This window comes from Anolis sagrei, chromosome 4 (assembly GCF_037176765.1).
Source record: "Anolis sagrei isolate rAnoSag1 chromosome 4, rAnoSag1.mat, whole genome shotgun sequence".
Taxonomy (NCBI): Eukaryota; Metazoa; Chordata; class Lepidosauria; order Squamata; family Dactyloidae; genus Anolis; species Anolis sagrei.
In genome coordinates, this window is record NC_090024.1 from 163,821,677 (window position 1) to 163,846,467 (window position 24,791).

Here is a 24,791-nt window from a genome sequence, read left to right on the forward strand (position 1 = left end):
CTGTGTCCAGGTTGGTTCACCAGGTGCTTTGCTATGGCTGATTTCTTTGGCTGAAGTAGTCTGCAGTGCCTTTCATGTTCCTGGATTGTTTGGTCCCTATGTAGACTTGTCCACAGCTGCATGGTACACGGTAGACTCCTGCAGAGGTGAGAGGATCCCTCTTGTCCTTTGCTGAACGTAGCATTTGTTGGATTTTCTTGGTGGGTTTGTAGATTGTTTGTATGTTGTGTTTCCTCATCAGCTTCCCTATGCGGTCAGTGGTTCCCTTGATGTATGGCAGGAACACTTTTCCACTTTTCCTATTGTGGGATTTTCTGCCTTGATATTCTGGGTTATATGGCTGTGTGGAAGGGCCCTGAGTCCGCACTATCATATATCCCGGTTCAAAGCAGAAAATGGGGGGTTTTCTGCCTCGGTATTTTGGAATATAGTGCTGTGTGGAAGGGCTCTGAAGGACCTTCCACACAGGCCTATATCCCAGAACATCAAGGCAGAAAATCCCACAATATCTGCTTTGAACTGGGTTATCTGAGTCTACATTCAGATGTGGGATTTCTGCCTTGATATCCTGGGATATAGGCCTGTGTGGAAAGGCCCTGAGTCCACGCTGCCATATAACCCAGTTCAAAGCAGATAATGTGGGATTTTATTCAGCTGTGTGGAAGGGGACCTAGTTAAAGAGGAATAACAAGCGCCTTGACTGAAGTGAACTGAACGAGGATTCTCCTCCTTCCGCCAAATTCCCCTCAGCTGCACTTCTGAGCGTCCCATCCCCGCCTTCAGGGTGACTCTCGCGAGACTTCCTGCGATTCTTCTTCCCCCGCCCTCCCGGCGAACGCGGTAACCTCGCGAGAGTTCCCCCCCGGACAAGATGGCGGCGCGGTCGAGCCGCTGAGAGGAGCGGCCAGCGACGGACGCGGAGCGGGAAAAGGAAGAGCGGCGGCGGGCTCGGCCAGCAGGGCGTCCCCGGGCGGAGGCAGGAGGCATGCCGGGACGGGACTCGCCCCCGCCGCGGCTCTGAGCGCTTCGGGCCCTTCGCAGCCGCCGCTGGCTCCTCCTCTCCCCGCCGGGGCCCCCCATCGCCCGGAGCCGCCGCTGGCGATGACTGGAGAGAAGCTGCGCTCGCTGCGCAGGGACCATAAGCCCAGCAAGGAGGACGGGGACCTGCTGGCGCCCGGCGAGGAGGAGGCGACGGCCACGCCCGGAGGAGGAGGGGGCGCCTTCACCGGGGGCGGCAAGGGCGGGCGCCTCGCCGGGGGCCACCGCGTCTTCACCAACCACCACCGGCTGCCCCTCAAGGCCGGGCCCGGGGCCTCTTCCCCCGCCGAGGTCGAGAAGGCCGCCGCCGCCGCTACCGCCCAGTTCCCCGTCCACGAGTGCGTCTTCAAGGGGGACGTCAGGCGCCTCTCGGCCCTCATCCGCACGCAGGGCATCGGCCAGAAAGACAGCCACGGTGAGCAGTCCGGCCTCGCCACACTACAACTCCCAGGGCTCCATAGGACGGAGCCGTGGCAGCGCCAGCAGTGTAAACTGCAGTCCTTCCACGGTGTAGGGCCAGGCCTGGGCCAACTTGGGCCCTCCAGGTGGTTTGGACTTCAACTCCCACCAGTCCTAACACCTCAGGCCCTTTCCTTTTCCCCCTCAGCCACTTAGCCTGGTGTAGACGCACCCCTGGAGGAAAGTGGGAAAGCAGGAGGCCACAGCCTTCCTTTCTCCAACAGTGGAAGTATAGTTTTGCAAGTTCTTAAGCCTTCTCTGCCTGAAAGCACTGGGGTCCCACCAAGCTACAACTCTGAAGTCTCCATAGTGTCAAACCTTCAGTAGGCTTTCAGGTTAACCTTAAGGTTTTGCTGAGCTCCAGATTTTTTTTTTGGGCTGGAGGGAGGATGATCTCTCAGCCTCTTGAGAGTCGCAGTGCATTTGGTTCTCTGTATCCATGTCTTGGCAATGGTTTTTTTTAAAAAAAAAATACCAAAAAAGGGAACCTTGGGGGCTCTTCCAGACAGGTCCTATATCTCAGGATCTGATTCCAGATTTTCTGTTTATCCCAGATTATCTGGCAAAGTGGACTCATCTAATCCAGTTTAAAGCAGAAAACCTGGGACCTGATCCAGGGTTATAGGGCCTGTCTGGAAGGGTCCTTAGTTGTGCATGCCTTGTTCCTTTGGATTGGGTTTCTTCTCGGCTCCCGATTTTGGGGGGTGACCTCTCAGCATCTTGAGAGTTGAAGTGCAGTTGGATCTGCTTTTAAGAAAACCTCAACTGCCAATTTAGCAGTTCGAAAACATGCAAATGTGAGTAGATCAATAGGTACCATTCCGGCAGGAAGATAACAGCACTCCATGCAGTCATGCCAGCAGCATGATCTTAGAGACGTCTATGGACAACGCCGGCTTTTCGGTTTAGAAATGGAGATGACCACCAACACCCAGAGTCGCACATGACTAGACGTAATGTCAAAGGGAAACATTTACCTAAAGGGACACTATGGCCCCTTCCACATTGTGCTATATACCAGGATCTGACCCCAGATTGTTTATCTTAGATTATCTGTCCGTGGAGACTCATATCCAGTTCAATGCAGATAATCTGGCATCAGATCCTGGGATATAGGACCATGTAGAAGGCATCTATCTCAGGCCCCATCTACATTTGAGAAAGTGGTTTCACTGGCAGGTGATTACATGGGAAATCCTGGAACCAGTGTGAGGTTGGTGATGACACAAACCACAGAGCATTGATCCACATTGAGGACTGTCTTTGGGTACTTTTGTGGGAGTTTGTTGTCTGCCCCCCACAGTTTAAAGCTAGCTTCAAACTGCATTAAATGGTTGGTATAGATGGGGCCCTATTGTGCCATTGTTTGTAATGAGACTTGGATATCCACATGGTGCAGAAACGAAAACATAGTGGATGCCAAGGGCCCACTGTACTGGCTTGAGAGAGGACAGTAATATTTGTACAGTCTCCATCTCTTCTATTGGTGATCAGCATTGTTTTTATATTTGCCAGACTAGGATTTCTTCGCCTGCACTAGAATGTATGTTGACTTTTATCCTCTTGAGTACTGTATCTGAGGTCTTACACATGTAAACCTGCCATGATCCAGTAAAGAAGCTTTCATTCAGAAAGGCTTTGTGAGGGCAGAAATTCTCCTCACACAGATGTGGGTTGCATCCAGTCAAGACACATCTATTTGGGGTTGCACAGACTAGGGCATTTTATGATGTGCTCCTGATAGTATTTACTTCCTGTTTGGCTTTCTAAACTTCCAGTGGGAATGCTGACAGGGAATTGTTACATTTAGGAAATCCCTTCTGTGTTTCTTCTGGGTGAATTAGAAGAGGCAACTTGGGTAGTTTGTGGCTGTTTGTGTTAATAAAAGTCAGTTTTCATTGAGGAGAAATATCACAAAACAGTTTAAGTTTCAAGTAAACAATACAGCTTATGAGCTCAGCATTTTCTAAAGAAAGTATGATTTCCAGAAGTAAAGATAACATGCTTCACCTATATGATGATTCTGATTCTTGTACAGGTCATACAGGATATGATGCTTCCTGCTGTGCATTTCATAGGAATCTGTAATCCTCCTTCAACCTGGTGCTTTCCTCATTTTTTTTTTTACTCCAGCTGCCATGAATCAGAAATTATGGGAATTTTACCCCAGGGCATCTGGGAGGTGCAATATGCTTTGGAACATTACCATATCTCATGTTGAAAAGACACTTCCTGATTTATACTTATTATAATGAACTATAACATAAGACCAGATCTTCAGGGTTGTTTGAAAGCATGCAATAGTCCATTCCAACCTTTTGAATGAGATGCACCTGTGCAAATAATGGCAGTGAGGAGAGTCCAGCTGCAATTGTCTGCAAAGGGATTCTTCTCAAATCCAATGAGATTTCTGATAGATTGGACTACACGTGTTCTCTTCAGCACACACCCACAGGGAGGACTGCCTTTCATGTAATGTGTTAGGAATGTGATTATTCTGGAAAGCAATATGCTACTCCATAAATTCTGCAGTTACTTAGTGACTAGATTTTCCAAGAGGATAATTATGATGTCATCTGCCTCCTTCACCTGGAGCCATGAAGTTGGGTTGTGGCCAGTTTTTAATATAGTACCAAATTCCTAAGGTGTGTGTTTCCTCCCTCTCTATCCCCAGTGGTATTTATTGTAGACTTTCTCTTTTGTGTTAGTAAATGGCACCTGCTGTAGCCCTGGTGTGAATTTTCTAGTGTTATTTATTAGAAATATTCATTAGCTCTATGATTTGGGGAATGGTTTAGTCAGAGAAGTAAGAAGGTGCCTTAAGGACTCCATATCCCAGTCCCTAAGGAAACAAAGCAGGAGCTCCTGGTGGGGAAGCAGTTCCATACATCTCCCTTGCCCTTCCCAAACTTTTCCCTACTTTAAACCAGTCATAAAGTAAACAGGCTCTTCTTCATTCCCCTTTGAACCCAGCAGCCTCAAGAAGCCACCATCTCAGAGCCCTCATACTGCCTTTGCAACTTGCCATTATGAGATTTGTGGGGGCTTTCAGGGGCATGTGAGATTTGAGATGTGACAGGAGTACCGGATGCCTGTGAGAAGCCTTCCTCTTTCGGGATTTGAGGGGCTTCCTGTCTGACACAGTTTTCATGGTTGGGATCCTAACCATGAAAAGGGTGGATGTTTTAATTGGAATTCCACCCATCATTTCAGTGTGGATAGTGAAGATTATATGTACCAGGCTTGAGATACATACATACATCTGTAAATAAATACTTTCACATATATACCAGTAGATAGGATTTAGGAAAATAATATTAATTTTCTGTTGGGTCAAAAACTCCTCAGTATTACAAGACATTCCAAACAGTATATATTTATTTGACCCGAAATTATTCCAGGAGTGTATGCCTTCAAGCAGTGGCAGCGGGTATCTTAGTGCATTTATGCTAATAAAGAATAAAGTAATGGCTATAGTGAAAATTTAGAAAAAAAATTGCTTAAGGCTTTGAGTAAGGGTCTATGTTGAATGATTTGCAAATAATCATTCAGCATAAAGAGACCATTTGCAACCCTATCACACTACACTTCTGTGTTGCTGCACTGTTATTTTGCTTTAAATGCCAGGTAACATTCTGGGAGTTGTAGCTTAGTGAGACCCAAGAGCTCTCTGGCTGGGAATTCTAAATGCCCTCCATAAACTGCAAATGCATAGCAGTTAAAGTGGGATAACAGTATGGTGTGATATGACCCTTGGAACAGCTTTGTTCTACTGCTGCTGAGCCAGCTTGGTTATTAGAATAAGAATCTAGTTGGAGAAAACATTTTGTGCCTAGACCTGTTGTGACTGCAGATGTAAAGCCTGAGTCTCACCTTGTGCAGGCTTGTGTTTTCTGCCTGTAGTAGGCGAGGGGAGTGAGCTGTATGTGAGGTTTTTGTATCACTCTTAGAACTACACACTCTGCAGCTGTGAAGTGAAACTGCACAGTTGCAGTACTGTAAAGGCTGGTGTCATATTAAAGAAAACTTGTAATATTTGTCATGTTTTAATCAGTTAATTACATCTTTAGCTTTAATGTAGTCAGTAATATTTTGAAACACGTACTTGGATTTTGTTTACTTTTAAATCATATAATGTAGCAGTGCAATTTTGGGAACATGGTCTGTTGAGCAAGAGGAGAAATCTAATCTCAGAAGGTATCAACATAATATTGAAAACTTTTATCAACTTATTGTAAACTCTTAAGTACAATTAAGCCCCATTTTTGTTGATCAAAAGGGTTTTAACTATTATAATTGATTAGAGATTGTTACTCCAATAAAACCTGTTAACAATTATTATGATGGTCAAAGTAATTCAGTTAGAGCAGTGGTTCTCAACCTGTGGGTCCCCACATGTTTTGGCTTTCAACTCCCAGAAATCCTAATAGCTGGTAAACTGGCTGGGATTTCTGGGAATTGTAGGCCAAAATACCTGGGGACCCACAGGTTGAGAACCACTGAGTTAGAAACACCCAAGACAATCTCAGGTAGAAGGCTTTGCCATCATGTTAGTGCTGTCCATGGTTCTTTTGAATCCTTGAGAAAGAAATCTAATTTTCTAGTAAATTCCAGTCTCTTTGCATTGGCAATAATTATCGGCAATAATTAATCTTTGTCCTGCGGGGAGCAGGTAAAACCTGTTAGCAGGAATAGTGAAATGTTATTTTGAAAACTGTATGTGTTATGTATTCAAGCACTCTGTGAAATTAAACAGGATAGGAGAGAGTAAAGAAATTACTTTCTCTTGGGTGGCTTTGCTCTACATTATACACACAGCATGTGTTCTATGGGAAACCAATACATCTGTGGCTGTTTTGACATTGCAGTATTATTTTTGAAAGAAGTAATTGCATACTGAAGTAGTCTCCCCTTCAGACCTCCACAGTATCAAGGCCACTTTAGTCTTATGGTTGTCATTGGAACATAAGCTTGTCACTTGTGAGTCTTTGAGGCAGAGCAGCAGTTAAAATTCCCAAAATATCACTGTTCAATTAAGACAGATAGCTCAGGATAAAAACTGATAGATTTATATAACAAAATGAGATTCACTCCATATGTTGCAATAATTCTTCCCATGGAAGGCTGAAACTAAAGAAATGCCTTCTTATTCTATCTTTTTACAAATTTCTTCAGTGATTATAAAGAACCACATAGAGAAAAATAAACACTACATTTAAAAGTATTTTACGTATGCCTAGTACGGGCCCTTCTTGCTGGCCTGTAGTCTGAAGATAAAGACTGGACACAGCTTGTTTGGAGGTCACATTAGAGGAAATGTCATACTATCCTGGATTTTCATGATGTTGATATTGTACAAAATCTCTACTGGTGATGTAAGATTTCACAGAAAATGTCATATTCAGTTATTGATTCTATCAGTAGTAGTATCTTCCTGAACCAGTTCTTTTGTTTGGTATTAGAAATGCTGTGCATCAAAGCTTCCATATGCACCTTCAAAGTTATTGTTCCTTATCTCTTTAGGCATTAAAACGTAATGTGTTACAGAATACCTTCTCACCTCTGATGTTCCCTGATATCTGTAGGAATCTACTGAGAGAGAGATCACTTTGGGATTTGGAGCAGATTGCCATGGATACACAGATGCCACAGAGACCTTTGCTGAGTCCTCTGAATTGGACGTGGCCTCAAAAGCCCTTGATCATATTTGGAATCATTGCAATATGGACGCCTTGTGTCCAAGCAGTCATTGAATCCATGAGATTGGTCTGGGCCTTTTGTGAGTGATGTTGCATTCTCTCTGAAAGAAATGTGTTTGTGCCACTGGAAACCCAAGTGGTATGGATCATACTGTACCATGCTTTTGTGGCTTGTGTATAAGTGATCACCCCCTCTGCACAGAGGTGACTTTGCTACTGTGGGCAAGGCACTGGTAAGCTTGAGACTGGATTATTGTAATGTGCTTTCTCTGAGGTTGCCCTCAAGCTTGACCTGGAACCTCCGCTAATACAGAGCCTGATAGTCTGACTGTTGTTGAGAGCTGGTTCTTTTATTAACATGTAACTCCCTTCCTAAAAGAACTGTATATCCTGCTTTATTGCTGTTGGTGTGTGTTTAAGTCTTGGATATTGGTGTATAATGACACTAACAACTTGGTGCCAAGATATGAATGTCTGTTATCCATTATATTAGCCATTGGGGTTGTTGTCAAGTGCTGCTTTTGTGCTTCTGAGATTTGATTGGTTGTCATTTGGAATAGAGCCTCTAATATTTCAGTTCCCACTCTGGAGTACCTACTACCACTTGGCCATAGGCATGGATTGATATTACCTTGTTTTTGATGTAAGCCCAAGGCACATTTTATTTAAACAAGCTTTATGTAAATGGAATACATGACATTGATTTACTGATGAAATTGATTCCATGCTTTCATTTTTTTCCATAATATTTTGATATCTTTATTGTAAGGAGCCCCCGGTGGCACAGTGGGTTAAACCCCTGAGCCGGCAGGACTGAAGACCGACAGGTCGCAGGTTCGAATCTGGGGAGAGGTGGATGAGCTCTCTCTATCAGCTCCAGCTCCTCATGTGGGGACATGAGAGAATCCTCCCACAAGGATGATCAAATCATCCAGGCATCCCCTGGGCAACGTCCTTGCAGACAGCCAATTCTCTCACACCAGAAGCGACTTGCAGTTTCTCAAGTCGCTCCTGACACGACAAAAAAAAAATTGTACATTTTTTTGAAATCTTTTTTTAAAAAAAACCTAAAGTACTTTATTTGATGAATAGAATTAAAATGAATGATATAAAGGGAGCAAACTAAGAAGAGATAACTGCCATCGGATACAGAGTGGAAAGTTTGTTTGGTCATTGTTTCTGTGAGTTTGTGTGTTTTATTCCTCTCTTTCTGTTTAGTTATTTTTAGTAGTCACATAATTGTAGTTTAGTAGTAATGGACATCTGTAGTTTAGTATACAGATGTGTAGTTTTGGTGGCTTTACATATCATTTGGGTATTTTATTTTGGCCTTTTCTTAAATAATTTAAAAAACAAAATTAAATGTAAAATAATGTATAAAAGTAAGAAAGAAATTGCCCTTGCTGAGAAAATAAGGAGTGCTATTTGAATAAGCAGGTCCTCTTTCTGTGCTGAATTATAGATCAGTTTTCATATCAGCTGTATTAAATAAATGAATGAATGGTTGATTGATCTTGAGGCTGGGCAAGTAGAGGACAAAGTTTTGTTACAGCAAACTTTTTTTCTAAAATGTTGGAAAATGTAATGCTCCATCCATAATTGACTGACTTGACTCACATTTAGAGTTAAAAGTCTCATGACTGGTATCACATCATTTAGCAGTCAGTTTTACTGTAGTTATTATAATTTTTCCAAAAATGTAGTCACAGATCTCTGTAGAATAGATTGGTTAAACTGTCAGAATCCTTGATTTTCAGTTCCTACACTGAATTCCCTCATTTTGATTTTTTAAATGAAAGCTAAGAAATTGCTCACCAAAGTTGTTTTTGTAGTAATACATGTCTCGAACACAGCTTAGGAGCTATGGCAGTAAATTGAAAAACATTCTCATTATGTATAACAGCCCCTAAACATTGAATAAAATGTTTTAAATCACATAAAGATCACAATGTAATTGAAAAGTAACTTAAACATCATTTCTATTGGAATTACCTATAGAAATTGGTCATATTTTAGCAAAGGGGAAACGTCACAATTCTGTTGTATAGGATGACCCTTTACCCTCGGAACAGTGTTTATTGTGTTTACCACCTAATAACAAACCATTTCCCCCTTTGGAACAACTGTTTGGGTTATGCCTATTGGTTGGCATTTGTTAATCAGCCACACTTTCTTAATTGGGGAACAGTTCTCATTAGTTACCAGTTTAACAACAAATTTCCCCTTCTATGTTGATTTTCATTTAGTAGTCCTGGCTAGTAAGTATAGCAGTATATATAAGTAAAACTAGATGTGTGTAGTGAACATTTTTCTTGTCTGGATCCAATGATGTTGAGTCTACTGATAGAATCAACAGAATTTGAAAGGGGGAGGGGCTTCTGCAATCTCAGGGATCAAAAAATGTGCTGTTGAAGACTTCGAAACTGTCCAGGTCAGGTGCCTGAGGAGCACTCAGGGCTGTAGAAATGCAGGGAAGAAAGTTCCACTGCACATCCATTTTCAGTTTACTTAAAAAGGCGTCTGCTTACGAAATCCAACGTTATACAGCTTCATCATCTACAGCAAAAAAAAAAAAAAAAGGCATCCCAATTTATGAAAACTGCATTCTTTCCTTTCAATTTGTGGTCATACTCCAGCACACTAAAATGCCCCAGACAGCTGGAAATCCTACTTAGCTTTCCAACCCTACTTGTATGATTTTCCAATCATTATTTTTCTTCTCTGTCATAAAAAATAAAGTTTGAGGTTATCAAGATGCTGAGCTGTATGTCAATTATCCAATTCTGTGTTCTCGTATTACAACTGCAACTCCTAATACTTGCTGAAATATAATATTAACTTTACTTATTTTTAAAGAATTATGTATGTTGGCCTTTTAAAAAAAGATGTAATGTATATTCTGTCCTTGGAAATAGTTATCCTTCAGTAGTTTACAGTATAGTAAATAATGTGTATGTTCTCCAGTTGCATTCGTGTACTTTAATAAGAGGTTGTTTGCAAAACTGGATCTGTGCAATGAATAAATAAAATCTGTTAAATTTTTTATTAGAATAAATTCCTTATGGGTAGTGACCTAGATATGTCATTCCTGATAATGTACAATCCATAGTTAATTTAGGGTGATTGGGTATTTTGGTATTTTTCTGCCCATTTTAATTATCCTATTGATTTTTCTAGTAGCAAAATTGAATGAGAAATAATACAGATAATATACTGAAGTGATTTTTGCTGTGATTAATACTGCAAATAGGGTTGTTGAACTTAAATTATAAACTCAAAAATAGTAATAGTTTTGATAAAAGTTGTATAAAATTCACTGAACTTTTTTTTTTCATTTTTAGGAAACACTCCTTTACATCTTGCCGTGATGCTGGGGAATAAAGGTTGGTAGTTCTGTTCCTATGTTCCTATTTTTTAAAACCAAATGTCATATTACATAGAAATCTAGACTAGATTTAATGTAACAATTTCTTCTCTCTCTGTTCATATTGAAATGTGTTTAAATGTGGATATAGATAGAACAAGCAAAAAGTTCCTCTTCTCATCTTCTATCAACTTTCAAAACCATGAATGATTGGAGGATGAGGGACCACTGACAGGAAACAAATGTTTTCTCTTTGCAAATATACTAATCCCTGTCTTTCCTTATCAGCTTTTCCTGTTTTAGGGAATGGCATCTGGGGGGCCCTTCCATACAGCCACATAACCCAGAATAGCAAGGCAGAAAATCCCACAATATCTGCTTTGAACTGCTTTGTATGAGTCCACACTGCCATATATTCCAGTTCAAAGTAGAAAATGTGGGATTTTATTCAGCTGTGTGGAAAGGGCCTGGATTTGCTAAATACGACCCACTCTATCCCATTTTTTTTACTTGCTGCTGAATTAAAACTGAAAATATCGAGCAAATTTCTGTTAATGTTTGATAAAAAGTTAGATTTCATAATGGAGAAAAGTGAAAAGCAGGTCTCTCAGGGCCCTTTGACACAACCATATAACCCAGAATATCAAGACAGATAATCCACAATATCTGCTTTGAACTAGGTTATCTGAGTCCACACTGCCATATAATCCAGTTCAAGTTGAATTTTATACAGCTGTGTGGGAGGGGCTTCAGGCATCTCTTCAAGGACTGGTTTCTTTTAGCATGTTCATGATGATCTGGATGTGAAGATTGCTGGTGACAGTACATTGTTTAGGGTGGTGATAACACAATTGGATTTTGAAGAGCTCTGAAAGGACCCCTGCAAACTGAGAGAATGGGCAGTAAAATGGGAAATGGGAGTCATTATATGTAAGTGTAAATAGATGCCTATTGGGAAATTCTGCCACAGGGGAATTGTGAGTGGGAGGTTTGGGGAGACTAATATAGCCCTCAGAGGCTGCATGTGCCCAATGGCTGGTCTAGATATGGTTATGTTTTGAATGTGCCCATTAAGGTCAATGGACCTTACATTGTTGATGACTAAATTATGATTTATTAATTTTTGCTGTAAACACAGTGTAGTCGCTCAGTATGTTGAAAGCGGAACAGACTGTACTAACTCTGTTTCAATCTGCCCTGAAGATAGAAAAGATAGATAGAAAGATAGAAAATGCAGGCACTTAAAGAAGCATGTTTCTTTCTTTCTTTCCTTCCTTCCTTCCTTCCTTCCTTCCTTCCTTCCTTCCTAAACCTACCTGCCCATGCCACTAGCAGTGACATCATTTCTTCTGTTGATCAGGTGTGAAACTTGGTTGTGATTCTTGTTCACTATAGTTCATTCATTTTTTTCACCAGGTCATATTACTTCAATCTTTACAAATATATATATATTAAAACAAATTAAAAATAATTTGTATAGAAACTGTGATAGCACTTGTTTTTTTTAATTCAAAAGTATTGTTCTGGTAGATACATCAAAAATCCAGTGACAATCTAATTGAAATGAAAAGCTGTAGAGAGTGCTACAGAAAAATAAAGTTTTTATATTAGATTGTAAAACTAGAAGCCTGTTTTTGAATTGCAGCTTAGCTCTCAAGAACTATATTGGAAAATTGCTCCTTTTTTCATACAATAATGCAAGCTTCCCATTGTCCAAGGTGACTGAAAAAATGATAACCTATATTTTATAGTAAATAGTCAGTTTAGGATGAAATCCTGGATTAACTCAACATAGACAGTAGTAGAGTAATAAGGTTCATTTCGGATTAGCAAGGCATCCAGAGATAACACAGAGAATATGCTGAATTTACTGGTTCAGACTTGAAACCGTTGCATAATAGTCAAACCTTCAGCCTAGATATGTGATAGTACTATGGCTTGTGTACGCTTGTGTTCTGTTCATTTTAATGAAACTGAAAATAATCAGATCATAGGGTTCCAATTTTAACTAGGTCAAGTTGTAATCTCACTTGAAGTGCTGTACAGATAAATAGAAATTTTGTTAAGCAGATCAGTGTGCTCTTGAAGGAGGAAGGAACTTTCAGGGTCTTGTGAGGTCTTTAGTAAAGAAAATTTAATTAAAATGAGTGTTGGGCACTATTTTAGATGATAGCTTACTGAATATCATCATTGAATGAAAATATCTATCTCTTTATTGCAAATGGGTCGGTGACCATGGAAGAAAGAGGGTGTTTGTCAATGATAAAGACGCATATCTTTTCTAGAAAATATTGGGGTTAAAGAGTTTCTTAAACTAGTTTTGATTGTTGGTTGTATGTATGTATGCAATTCCTTGAGCAGCACTGTGACAATATCCAGAGCAGCACTGTGAAGGCACTACTTGTAAACAGTAATGGGGACTGACGATTGTTCACAGACAACATAAGGATTCACAGATCTTTTGTCCTTTATCCATAAAGGAGACTAAATCTTTGGGCAGGATAGGAAGTAGACTTGGCTTCAAAGGATGGGCTGAATCAACATTCTTATGAATATTTGCTCTTGAAGAAGATTTGTACAAGAAAACCCCTTTTCTTGCAGTTCCTCTTACTGGATTTGAAAATTTCAGAAGTTTTGTTGCTTTCTGTAACAGAAGAGGTTTCTCTTGTTTCTTTCTCATCTATGCTAAGCATTGTTAGCAGGGATGAGCAGAGAGCTGTCAAAAGTAATGCGTCTGACACTAGACTAGATCAGCCTATTTAACTAGCCACAGGAGAAGCAAAATAAATGACTGGCAACAAAATACAGGAAAATAATTTGTAGAATCACTAGAATGGTAACATTCTTGGTGTTTCTGAGGCCATGGAGAAGAAGGTTTTTGGGGGAGGGGAGTGGAAATCTTTAGAAAAATTTAGGAGGAAATGCGATAGTATAGTTCAATCTCTGTGTTCACAGATTCTTTATTTACAGATTTAATTATCTATGAGTTTAGTTTTTTAAAATCCCAAAAATCAAACCTCAGTTTTGCTGTTTTATGTAAGGAATACCATTTTATCATGCATCTGTATATAATGGGACTTGAATATTAATGGATTTTGTTAAAATAATAAATAATAATAAACTTTATATCCCATCCCTCTCCCCAAAGGCACTTGGGGCAGCTCACAACACAGAAATAATATACATAATATCAAAAAAGGAGTAAATAAAAAACAAAACATAATAAAATGTAGCTAAACAGAGCTATTTACAGAGGATCCTGAAACAAAACCACAGCAGACACTGAGGGGCCAGTGCACATTTAAGCCTTTTACAAATTGAAAGTAGTTTTATTATTTTAGGAGCATCAAATGCATTATAATTGTATTTGTCCTATAGGGCTCCTTAGTGGTGCAGCAGGTTAAACCACTGAGCTGCTGAACTTGCTGACCAAAGGGTTGGTGGTTCAAATCCAGGAGCAGGGTGAATTCCCGCTGTTAGGCTCAGCTTCTGCCAACATGCAAATGTGAGTAGATCTATAGGTACCACTTCTGCGGGAAGGTAACAGCACTCTATGGACAATGCTGGTTCTTCGTCTTAGAAATGGGCACCTCCAACCCGAGTCGGACATGACTAGACTTAATTTCAGGAGAAACCTTTACCATCACCATATTTGTCCAATACATGTCATACTGGAGTATGAAACATGTTCAGGCAGTAATTTGACATAGAACTTGCTTTTTAGAATATTTTTAAATTAAGAATGGAGGTATGAGATTTTGAATTGTAAGGAACATTTCATTAATGTAATTATTCTAAAAGAAAACATTGCATAAGCTGTTTTCCCCATTCCCCCCTCCCCCCTCTTCTATTTTTTTCTGGTATTTCACATCTCTAGGAATCATTCCTGCTAGAGATAAGAGATTTGATAGCTCTGCATGTGGAAGATTATATACCCATTAAGGGAGACAAGGCAGAGTAAAGGAACTGAAGCAAATGTAGTTATGAAAAGTAGGAGGTTTGGTGGTTTTTTTCCCTTTTTTCTTCCTTTCTTCATTAATACTGATCACAATGGCTAGATACTGTGAGTAAATCCAGTTATTTGAACTAGAGTATGCCATTTTCAGAATAAACTGATTCGAATGCTTTAGAGTGATTCACAACAGCTCTTATTGTGTAATTGGTTAACTATTATGGGAACAGGATTCAACAGTATACAACATTCAAATGCCTTAGAGTGATTCACTATAGCTTTTCTTGTATCTTTCTTAATCCATACCATATTTTTTAAAACTCTAAAAAGTTTTATATAAAACAACTTTAAAAGCTTGGATTGTTGTAGGTTTTTTTTGGGCTATATGGCCATGTTCTAGAAGCATTCTGGAACAATGCTTCTAGAACATGGCCATATAGCCCAAAAAACCTACCAACAACCCAGTGATTCCAGCCATGAAAGCCTTCGACAATACATTTAAAATCTTGCTTTTTAGATTAAATTCCTGATTTCGTAATTAAATTTGAAAGACTTTTTTGTGATTTGAAAAATCATCAGTGGATACAGATTATTTCCAGAATATTTTCTTTCAGGTGTGAATTCCCTCTATATTTATGATAACTCTTGAGATATTGAGTTTAATAATGTTTTAGTGTTGCTTAGATTAGTGAAACAAGATTCCTGGTATCAGTTTTGATTTGAAGGCATGTTTGATTGTTGTGTCTATGTTGCGGCTTTGAATTTTTGCCCGTTTGTAAGCCGCTTTGAGTCCCCTTCGGGATGAGAAAGACGGAGTACAAATAAAGTAAATAAATTAATAAACATGTTGAGCTTCCTTGGGATTCAGTGTAGGTCTGCACCTTCAAGTCACCTATTGACTTATGATGACCCTATGAATTTCATGGGCTATCTTAAACAAGGAATACTCAGGTGGTTTTGCCAGTCCTTCCTCTAAAATATAGCATAAAGCATCTGGAGTAGGTGATCTCCCACTCAAGGACTAACCAGAGCTGCCCCTTCTTAACTTCTAAGATCAGATAGGATCTAGTGCTCTTAAAGTATGTAGATAGCTGAGTATTCAGCCTGCCAAATTGGAAAATCCCAAGAATAATTTTTGTTGTACATTTTTCATTACAATTTTACATCCATTGTTTGAAAAACGGGGTCCTCAGCTGTATTGATTTAATGTGCTGCTTTATTGAGGAGAAGAAGAATATCATTATTTTACAATATTATTTTTGTCTATCTGTCCATGGCATTTTGCAGCTGAAGATTTTGGTAATCTTATTTGGAAAATAATTACACTTTCTTACTTTGTTATAGAATGTGCCCACTTGCTTTTGGCCCACAATGCTCCTGTGAAAGTGAAAAATGCTCAGGGATGGAGTCCTCTTGCAGAAGCCATCAGCTATGGAGATAGACAAATGAGTAAGAAAAGAAACTGCCACTGTGTTTAACATAAATGTACAGGAAAGCCATTTAGCGTTTAAAATCAGATGTTTATTGCAAATCCTGACTGACATGTAGACTATAAGCATTTTATCTTAAGATCATTTCTTGTGTTTTTATAGATGAATTTTAAATAATTTTATATTGCTTTAAATATTTGTGCTAGGTTCTTTTATAGATTCTTAGGATAAACGACAATAATTATGACCAATGATTTTTTAATCTTCCTTGCTTCAGTGGCATCAACATTAATATAAAAGAATGGGGAGGGATTAAGAAAGAGGTATCACCATTAATTATTACTATGTCAAGAATTACATCACACATTGGTTAACTAAAAGAAAACCAAGCATTTATTAAAATTCACTTAAGAATTCACAAAATCACTTAACTGTAGAAGAAGAAATGATTCCATAGTTCAGCTCCTCCAACCCTCTACCAATGCAAAAATCCATAGCTATGGATATAATCCATGGCTTACAGTATGTTTATTTAGTTACAGCACTGCTAAGGAAACTGAAACAACAGTCTAGGGAAAGCGTTGAAGAAAAGCGACCTCGATTATTAAAAGCCCTGAAGGAGGTAAGTTTGTCAGGATTTTGACTTCTCTCGTTTGAGAAAATTGGGATAATTAGCCTTCTAATAACTTGAGAGTTACTGTAGTCGGAGGTTTGTTACTTTGAGAAACTGCTGTTTTAGTTTCAGTTCTTTCAATCAGACTTACCCAACCATTCAGTGAGTTCCACATTTCCTTCCCTCTCCCTTAGAATAATCAGTTCATTAATAATTCGCCATGATAATAAGGTGGTCTTAGAGGAAACTTGGCAACTTGATATCACCTGTAGTCCTGTGTTGCATATTACCATAGAATGTGGAGTAAGAACAACAAAGTATTTTCTTCTCTGGTCCTCTTATAATACTTTTCTTGTCTCTGCTGCTTTGACATTTCCTTTATTATGGGATTTTCCCACAATTAATGGACTTTTGCATTTGCATGGCATACGTATATTGCCTTGCAAAAGTATTCATGCCTTTGGATTTTTTTTCACATTTTGCTGTTACAGTCCAGAAATGATACTGGTGTACTAGGCACTATTACCATTTATTGTACACAGGATACTCAACACTGTTTAAGTATAAGGTAGTTTTATTTAAAATAAAAACAGGACACATACTAATTGCATAACCGTTCATCCCTTGATTTGGTAGAAACACAGCAATCATAGCTGTGTGTCTTCTTGGATAATTTTCTATGAACTTGGAGCATTTGGATATTTCCATTTGTGTCCATTTATTTTGACAGTTTATACTCATTCTTTTTGGCATTGTCAGGAAGGGAAGAGGAAGAAAACCTCAGTGTGGCATTTAATTTTGTGTACCAGCGATACTTCATCCAGATTTCCAAAACAACCTATAATTAAATTTTTCATGCATACCCTCATTGAAACTGTACAAATGTGACTTTTCTATCCTCAGTCTGGACAAGTGTTCCCTCTTTTATAAGTAGAAGCTGGTCCTGACTGGACACTCCCATTATCCCACATCTTTCTTCAGATTATTCAGTTTTGCCTTTTAAGTCAGAAGAAGGAATTTTATAGCCCTCCCCATACTGTTGGACTGCAACACCCAGCATTCCTTGTTAGGGCTGCTGGCATTTCCAGTCCAGCAACATTTGAAGAGTTGGAAGATTGCTGTCTCTGCTTTAGGTGTGACTTAAACAAGTGTTGGTGACCAGGAGTTTGACATATATGATGTATGAAATTCTTTTCATGTGTATATTGCTGGAGAGAAAGGCTACGTAGGTTGTTGAAGCAAAGATAGTGTCCGTCCTGTGCCAGTTTCATTTGTTTCTGTGGTAGATGCACATGAGTTCAAGCCCAGGAGTTTCTATGCACAGGAGTTTCCATGTCTCCAGCATAGAAAGCAAACATTCTGGTTAAGAAAGAAAGGGATAACTATGCTTCTGCTGCCAATTTGTGCCAATATTTTTCTCTGCTTAGGATTCAAATAAGAACTTTGCTGATGAAATACAGAAACAGGAGCAAAGTGAGCTTGCAGAGGATCATAGCTTCTCTTCTTTGCCACCATTAAGGAAAGAGGATCCATTCCTCCACAACAATCATACATGTGGCCCCTTCCTCCTTTGGAAAAGGATTTTAAAGAAAGCAGGAGTAGTAATCGGGTTTTTTTATGTTAACACTTAAAAGATTTCTTTTTTTCCCAGCTAGGTGACTTCTATCTTGAACTTCACTGGGATTTTCAAAGTTGGGGTAAGTTTTTGGTAAAGGTTAAAGTTTCCAAAAGAGTGACTTGCTAAGTGGGATGACTATGCTCATACATGTCTTAGGTTGGCCCTTGTATTTTTAAATTTGTAATTCAGTAGATATTCCACTCTGTAGTTTATAGTCAGTTATGAACAATATATATATATATATATATATATATATATATATATGTGTGTGTGTGTGTGTGTGTGTATAATGGCATTATATATGAATTAAAGCAACATGTGAACAATTTGTGCTGAGCCTCTCAACTGGATGATGATATAGATGCAGTAAGGTCTTCAGAAATGCTTTTATGTACTTAAGACTTTTTTTACTTGTACTGACTGTTATAAATGATTATGGTGGACTGTTGTAATCTATGATCACAGCAGCCAAATTGCTGTATGCACAGAAATGAAAAAAATCAACATTACTGAGAAAAGAAGACTGGATGATAAAAATGATGGATTTGGCTGCGGTGGATAAATTAACTTACTTATTAAAAGAAATGATGTTTGGGAAAAAATGAATGATTGGAAAACTTTTATTGACTTTTTGCATGAAGACGTAAAAGATTTACCCATTTTTAGACTTGAAGACTAATTTGAAAAGTATTTTTGCTTGAGAAGAGTCAGCAGTAAGAAATCTAGAGGATGATGCCTGTATTATTCGTTCTAGCTAAATGAAGATAGAGCAGAAATCAATAACTTCTCTCTTTTCTTTTAAAATTCTTTTTTCTATATTTCTTTCTATTTTTTGTTTTCTTAGCATCTTTTATGTTTCAATTTTAAACTTATATTCTCTTGATTTTTTAATTTTTTACTTTTAATGTAACTTTAAAATCATAGATAGATAGATAGATCGATAGATCGATAGAAAGGATTTGATGTAAGCCTTATATGATTAGGAAGGAAACATACAGTCAGTCAGTCCCCAAGTTAGTAATATCTGATTTAACAACAATTCATAGTTAGGAATGGAAGTGAGACAACAGGAAGTGACCGAAACCTTCCTCTAGGTAGAGAAATTCACTGCTAAAAGAGTTATCATGGGGAAAAGGTGCCTCCAGTAAAGCTTAATCACTAATCTTTGTTTCCACAACTAGCCAAATTTTTCAAAATCCAATTATCACAGGAACAGAAAGTGGGTTGAAATTTTCTAAACAGAGGCACAGACAGCAAAAAGGTGTTAATCTTTCATTATGCTATCCAAAGCTTGTGTGTGTGTGTGGTGTTACACTTTAAAAATTACCTGTTCTGACTTACCTACAAATTCAACTTAAGAACAAATCTACAGAACCTATCTTGTTTGTAACTTGGGGGCTGCCTGTATTCAAATGCTTCTGCACAATCTGGAACACTGATCATGCAGAGATTGGGTTTCATGGGAGCATTTATGCATACGAGTGCACCAATGTTCCCTTCTTGCAAATACTGGCAGAATAGAAATTAGTATATAATGTCTAAGTTAGTAGTAATTACCAAAATTTGCCAACTCATATTTTTAGCACCAAAATAAGGCTTTACTTGGAGCTAGTTCTGGTCTAATTTAATATGAAAACCCGCATTTGTGGTGATAACTATGACTTAATGTGGATTATTTTTTCTGTTCAAATATATCCCTTCTCCACCTTTTCAATGTTAATAGTGGCTGAAATTTTCTCTACCCAAGTTCATCTTATCTACAGTTTTCAAATCCATTTTAAGGCATAGTTAACATAATTTAGATATTTAAGATAACTGTGGTTTAAATTAGACCTCATTAACTTGTTGCTGTCCAGGTATTTGGTCCTCCAACTCCCAGAAGCTCAGGCAGTTTGTTCAATGGCCAGGAATTCTGGGAGCTGGTCCAAAACTCCAGGGGAGGGCCACAGCTTAAAGAGGCCTGGTTTAAATAGTTAAAACTAACTATGGTTAGTATGCAATTGAATCAAAATACTTCATCTGTGTTGAAAAGGGAAAGGGAAAGGATTTATGTGGGTGGGGAAGGAGCATAAAGGCCTGAGGGAGTTCCCAGTCACTTCAAGGATTGATTGCCAAATATTCTGTGCATTAAACCTGTGTTGTAATAAGAATGGCATACTTATTCTTTTATGTAACATGAGAGATAGCATTTTAATGTTATCTTGGTAGAGCATAAAGTTCGGGTATTCCACAACAGAGAAGAGAGGGAATGCTGTAACCTTGTTCCTCAAGCTACTTTGCTGGTTTAAAACTGTATCAGCTCTAAAACTTGCTAGTTAGGAATGGTACATGGGCATTTAAATAATTAAGACATTTTCAATTAATCTGTCTTAAAAGCCAAATAACCTTGGAGTGTACACTTAGTATAAATGTTAGTATAAATGTAAAATGCTTCAGGTGTCATGATCTCATGGTCTTGAAACTATGACTAACACAGAGGTCCCCAAACGAAGGTTCGTGGGCCGGATGCAATCCTCCAGGATCCTTTACCAAGGTCCTACCCTACACTTTAGACTTAGAGTTACCCTGAAATGACTTGAAGGCACACAACAACAATCCTAATAAACTTGACTATCTCATCAGCCAAAAGGGGGGCACACTTCCCATTGAAATGCTGGCAAGTTTATGTTTGTTAAAATTTCTCTTCATTTTAAATTTTGTATTCTAACACATTCTTTTTGCACTACAAATAAAATATGTGCCATATACATAGGAATTCATACTCTGCTTGAAAAGTTTGAGGACTTCTGCTCTAACAGATATACATCACTGTTGTTAAAAATCAATTGATGTGACATACATTTTAACAGCATCTCATATTTGTTCAATACAGTGCCTTTACTTTCCCGAATCCTGCCTTCCGATGCATGTAAAATATATAAACAAGGTATAAATATCAGGTAAGAATAGTCTTCACTTTTGGTTATGTTAAAGAAATACTGCTGAAATAATTCTAACATTATAAAATTAATATTTCAATAAATTAATATTTCATTTTCCTGTGATCTAACCACTTCTGGGCACTTTTCACAGCCTGATAATTTCATGTCCTGTTGGGATAAAAAAGGAAGATAAGAGATTATGGATGAATTGGGAAGAGCCATCTACAGAACACTCAAAGGGCTTTTTGTACTGTGTATTTTTACAGTTCTCTAAAATGAATGTGTAAACCTTACTCTGAATATTTCAACAATACTTCAGGCTTACACTTAGCTGTATAATTCTCTGTGACTGCAAGGAAAAATTAGTATGGTTAAGCATACACATGTATTTGTATGTACATGTGTATTTGTGGACATACTGACATAGAAGTGTGTGCTGAAGCACACTTACAGACTTCTTTGCTTGAAATTTTCAGTATGTTCTAATTTATTATAAAATGATGGGGAGATAACTGCAGGAGAGAGATTGATGTTTTGTGTCATGATTTGCCTTATATGGCCCAAGAATCCATCTCCCAGACACTTCATCACTACCTTTTGCTTCCTGTAGCAAACACACAACTCCCAACCAAACTACTCAACAGCCTTCTTCATCTTTTCATAGTATCTCAACTTTATCTCGCCAATTTGTCGTATATCTGCCTTCCCTTTCTTTATTTCACTCAGCTTCAACTAATCCTGTCTTCTTGATCTTCATGCCTCACTTCCCCCTTGGCCTACCTTCATAACTTTCTAAGAGTTCTAATTGGTTGGCTCTTCATGAGTCTTATTTATGTGATACTGTTTTCGTGGCTGGGTTACTTTAAGAATCTTCTCAAGGGTTTTAGCAGGTGTAGTCTCAGCATGTTGACATCACCACTTAGAATGGATTTTTAATCAAGACCAACTTAAAGTAGGCGTTATTTATTTATTTATTTATTTCTGCCCCGCTTTATCTCCCCAAAGGGTACTCAAAGCAGCTTTACTTAATAACATTTACATAGTCATTTAAAATATAAATGGAATTTAAAAATTCCCAATTAAAACAAATTCAAAGTCAAAAACCACAGCACCAGCTGAAGTTTCCGAGCACTTTTCAAAGGCAGCCTCACATAGAGAGTGTTACAGTAATCTAGACGGGATGTACTACTGTGGCCGGATCTGGCTTCTCAAGGAATGGGCACAGTTAGCACACAAGTTTTAATTGTGCAAAGGCCCTCCCGACCACCCCCTGATACTTGGGCCTCCAGGTTCAATGCCGAGTCCAGGAGAACCCCCAAACTGCGAGCCTTTGTTTTCAGGGGGAGTGTAACCCCATCCAGCACAGGTTGAATCCCTATTCCTTGGGCTACTTTCTGACTGACCAGGAATACCTCTGTCTTGTCTGGATTAAGTTTGAATTTGTTTTTCCTCATCCAATCCATTATGGATGACAGGCACTGGTTTAGGGTCATGACAGTGAAAAGGAGTAGTAGAGCTGGGTGTCATCCTTATATAGGTGGCACCATACTCCAACACTCTAGATGACCTCTCCCAGCGGTTTCATGTAAATGTTAAACAGCATTGGGAACAAAATGGAACCCTGAGGAACTCCCACGGATCAACGCTGGGGATTCGAACAGGAGTCCCCCAGCACCACCACCTGGGTACGGCCCTCCAGGAAGGACCAGAGCCACTGTAAGACAGTGCCTTCTAGTCCCATCTCAGTGAAATTTCTGTTGAATTTGAAATAAAGGTTTTGCTTTTTCTGGTTTCTGTCATATTAAGTCTTCAGACTTTGACTATAATGGAGGGTGCTCTTTGTAGTACAAGAATTACAGTTTTGGATGGCATGAGTTTAATCACGGTTTTTACATTGTGTTATTTATGGGTGGGTTTTAATATAAATGTTATTGTATTAATGATGTTTTAATTTTTATGTTTTATGTCTAAATGTTATTTTATGTTTAATATGGTTAGGTTTTTAATTTATAGTTGTACGTTATTACCCAGCTATTATGCTTTGGTTTTCATGTATACGTATGGCATTGAATTTTGCCTTTATTATGTTAGAAACCGCTTTGATTTCCCTCAGGAGGAGAAAAGCGGTATATAAATGTAGGAAATAAATAAATAACTCCTCTGGGTAACTCAAGTATTCAAATGTTTCCACAGGCTTGACACAACACTTATAGATTTTACTGACATGAAGTGCCAACGAGGGGACTTGAGCTTCATTTTCAATGGTGATGCTGCACCCTCTGAATCCTTTGTAGTTTTAGACAATGAACAAAAAGTTTACCAACGAATACATCATGAGGTAAGCTACAGTATGGGCAATAACTATATATGAGACTGGATATTTTCATATTTTGATCTCAATAAATCTAATGCTTAGACCTCATCTACACTGACCAGTTAATGCAGTTTGAAACCAGTCTTGTAGAATGTGGTTTTACTAAGTAAATGATCACATAGGAAGTTCTGAAAGCAGTTCGAGGCCTTGGATGTTGGTTGCAGAAGCCACAGAGCACTGATGCACATTAAGGGCTTTTTGTCATGCTTTTGAGGGAGTTTGTTGTCTAGCTGCCACAACTTGAAGCTAGCTTCAAACTGTATTAAACAGCCAGTGTAGACAGGGCCTTAGTGTTCAAAAGTGTACAAGGTGCTTATGTGTGAAATGGCCTCCTAGAAGATAACTACCTGACATCCTTTTTAGTAAACTTGAAATTCAATGTAACCATCTTCCTTTTCCAGCAAGCATTCTTTCCTTGATTTTTACCTCCACCTTTGGTTTTACTGTTTATGTTTGGCATCTTGTATTTTGAAAAATTAGAAGGCTGCAAGAGGGAAGTTTGCTCAGTTCATTTTCAAAGATTCTGCTGCACATGTATAACTCTAAGGAGAAACTTAAATAGAAGTGCAAGTACCTGAAAGCGTGGCATATGTTTATATTAATTATATGGTATCTGTGTAGAGGGTGATATACCCCCATTATTGCAGTAAATTCCCAAGGTAATCATTTGATTATTAAAAACCTTTTTATTATCTGGGGAGAAGGTTGATGGGGTTGAAGAACACTTCAGTTTGAGAGTTTAAACACAGAATGGGATATTTTCTCTCAAAGGAATCTGAAATGGAAACAGAGGAAGAAGTTGACATTTTGATGAGCAGTGATATTTATTCAGCAACATTATCAACCAAATCAATTACCTTCACACGTGCCCAGACAGGATGGCTTTTCAGAGAAGATAAAACAGTAAGATGATTTGTATCTGAGACAAGGATGGGAAATACATTGGATTAGAGGCTAGATTGTCCTGGAAGTCCTCTTGGGTTGCGTATGAAAGGAGGCATAACCATGCAATTAACATTGTGGGCTTTGTTTACACTTTTGGGGAAAAATATATACAAAATAATGTTCCTGTTGGAGTTCGTTTATCTCATATGGCCTAGTGGGAAGACACAGGGTGGGTTGAAGCAATATGGAGTTGGCACTATCTCTCAAAGGCTGCTATAAGCACACTCTTGTAGTTATTAATGTATTTATTCCATTCTATGATTCACTTCTCTTAAAATGGGGTGCATCTTAGGTTGGGATCACATTACCATTGTAGAACAGAGGCTTTTGTCTCCCTATCATCCAGTTTGCTTCTGCAGAATTCTGAGAAATATAGTT

The 24,791-nt window shown here is 38.6% G+C and overlaps 1 protein-coding gene across 1 annotated transcript in view; it reads left to right on the plus strand.

Annotated features, from left to right (window-relative positions):
• Positions 1–836: 836 nt before the first annotated feature.
• Positions 837–24,791, plus strand: part of ANKRD13C (ankyrin repeat domain 13C) — a 38,345-nt gene continuing 14,390 nt past the window's right edge. Inside the window, exons 1-8 of the mRNA XM_060773720.2 lie at positions 837–1,453; positions 10,538–10,579; positions 15,857–15,961; positions 16,479–16,564; positions 18,207–18,252; positions 21,046–21,112; positions 23,288–23,432; positions 24,240–24,371. Of these exons, the coding sequence (XP_060629703.2) occupies positions 1,102–1,453; positions 10,538–10,579; positions 15,857–15,961; positions 16,479–16,564; positions 18,207–18,252; positions 21,046–21,112; positions 23,288–23,432; positions 24,240–24,371 (975 nt within the window). The 5' untranslated portion in view covers positions 837–1,101. The remainder of the gene's footprint in view (positions 1,454–10,537; positions 10,580–15,856; positions 15,962–16,478; positions 16,565–18,206; positions 18,253–21,045; positions 21,113–23,287; positions 23,433–24,239; positions 24,372–24,791) is intronic.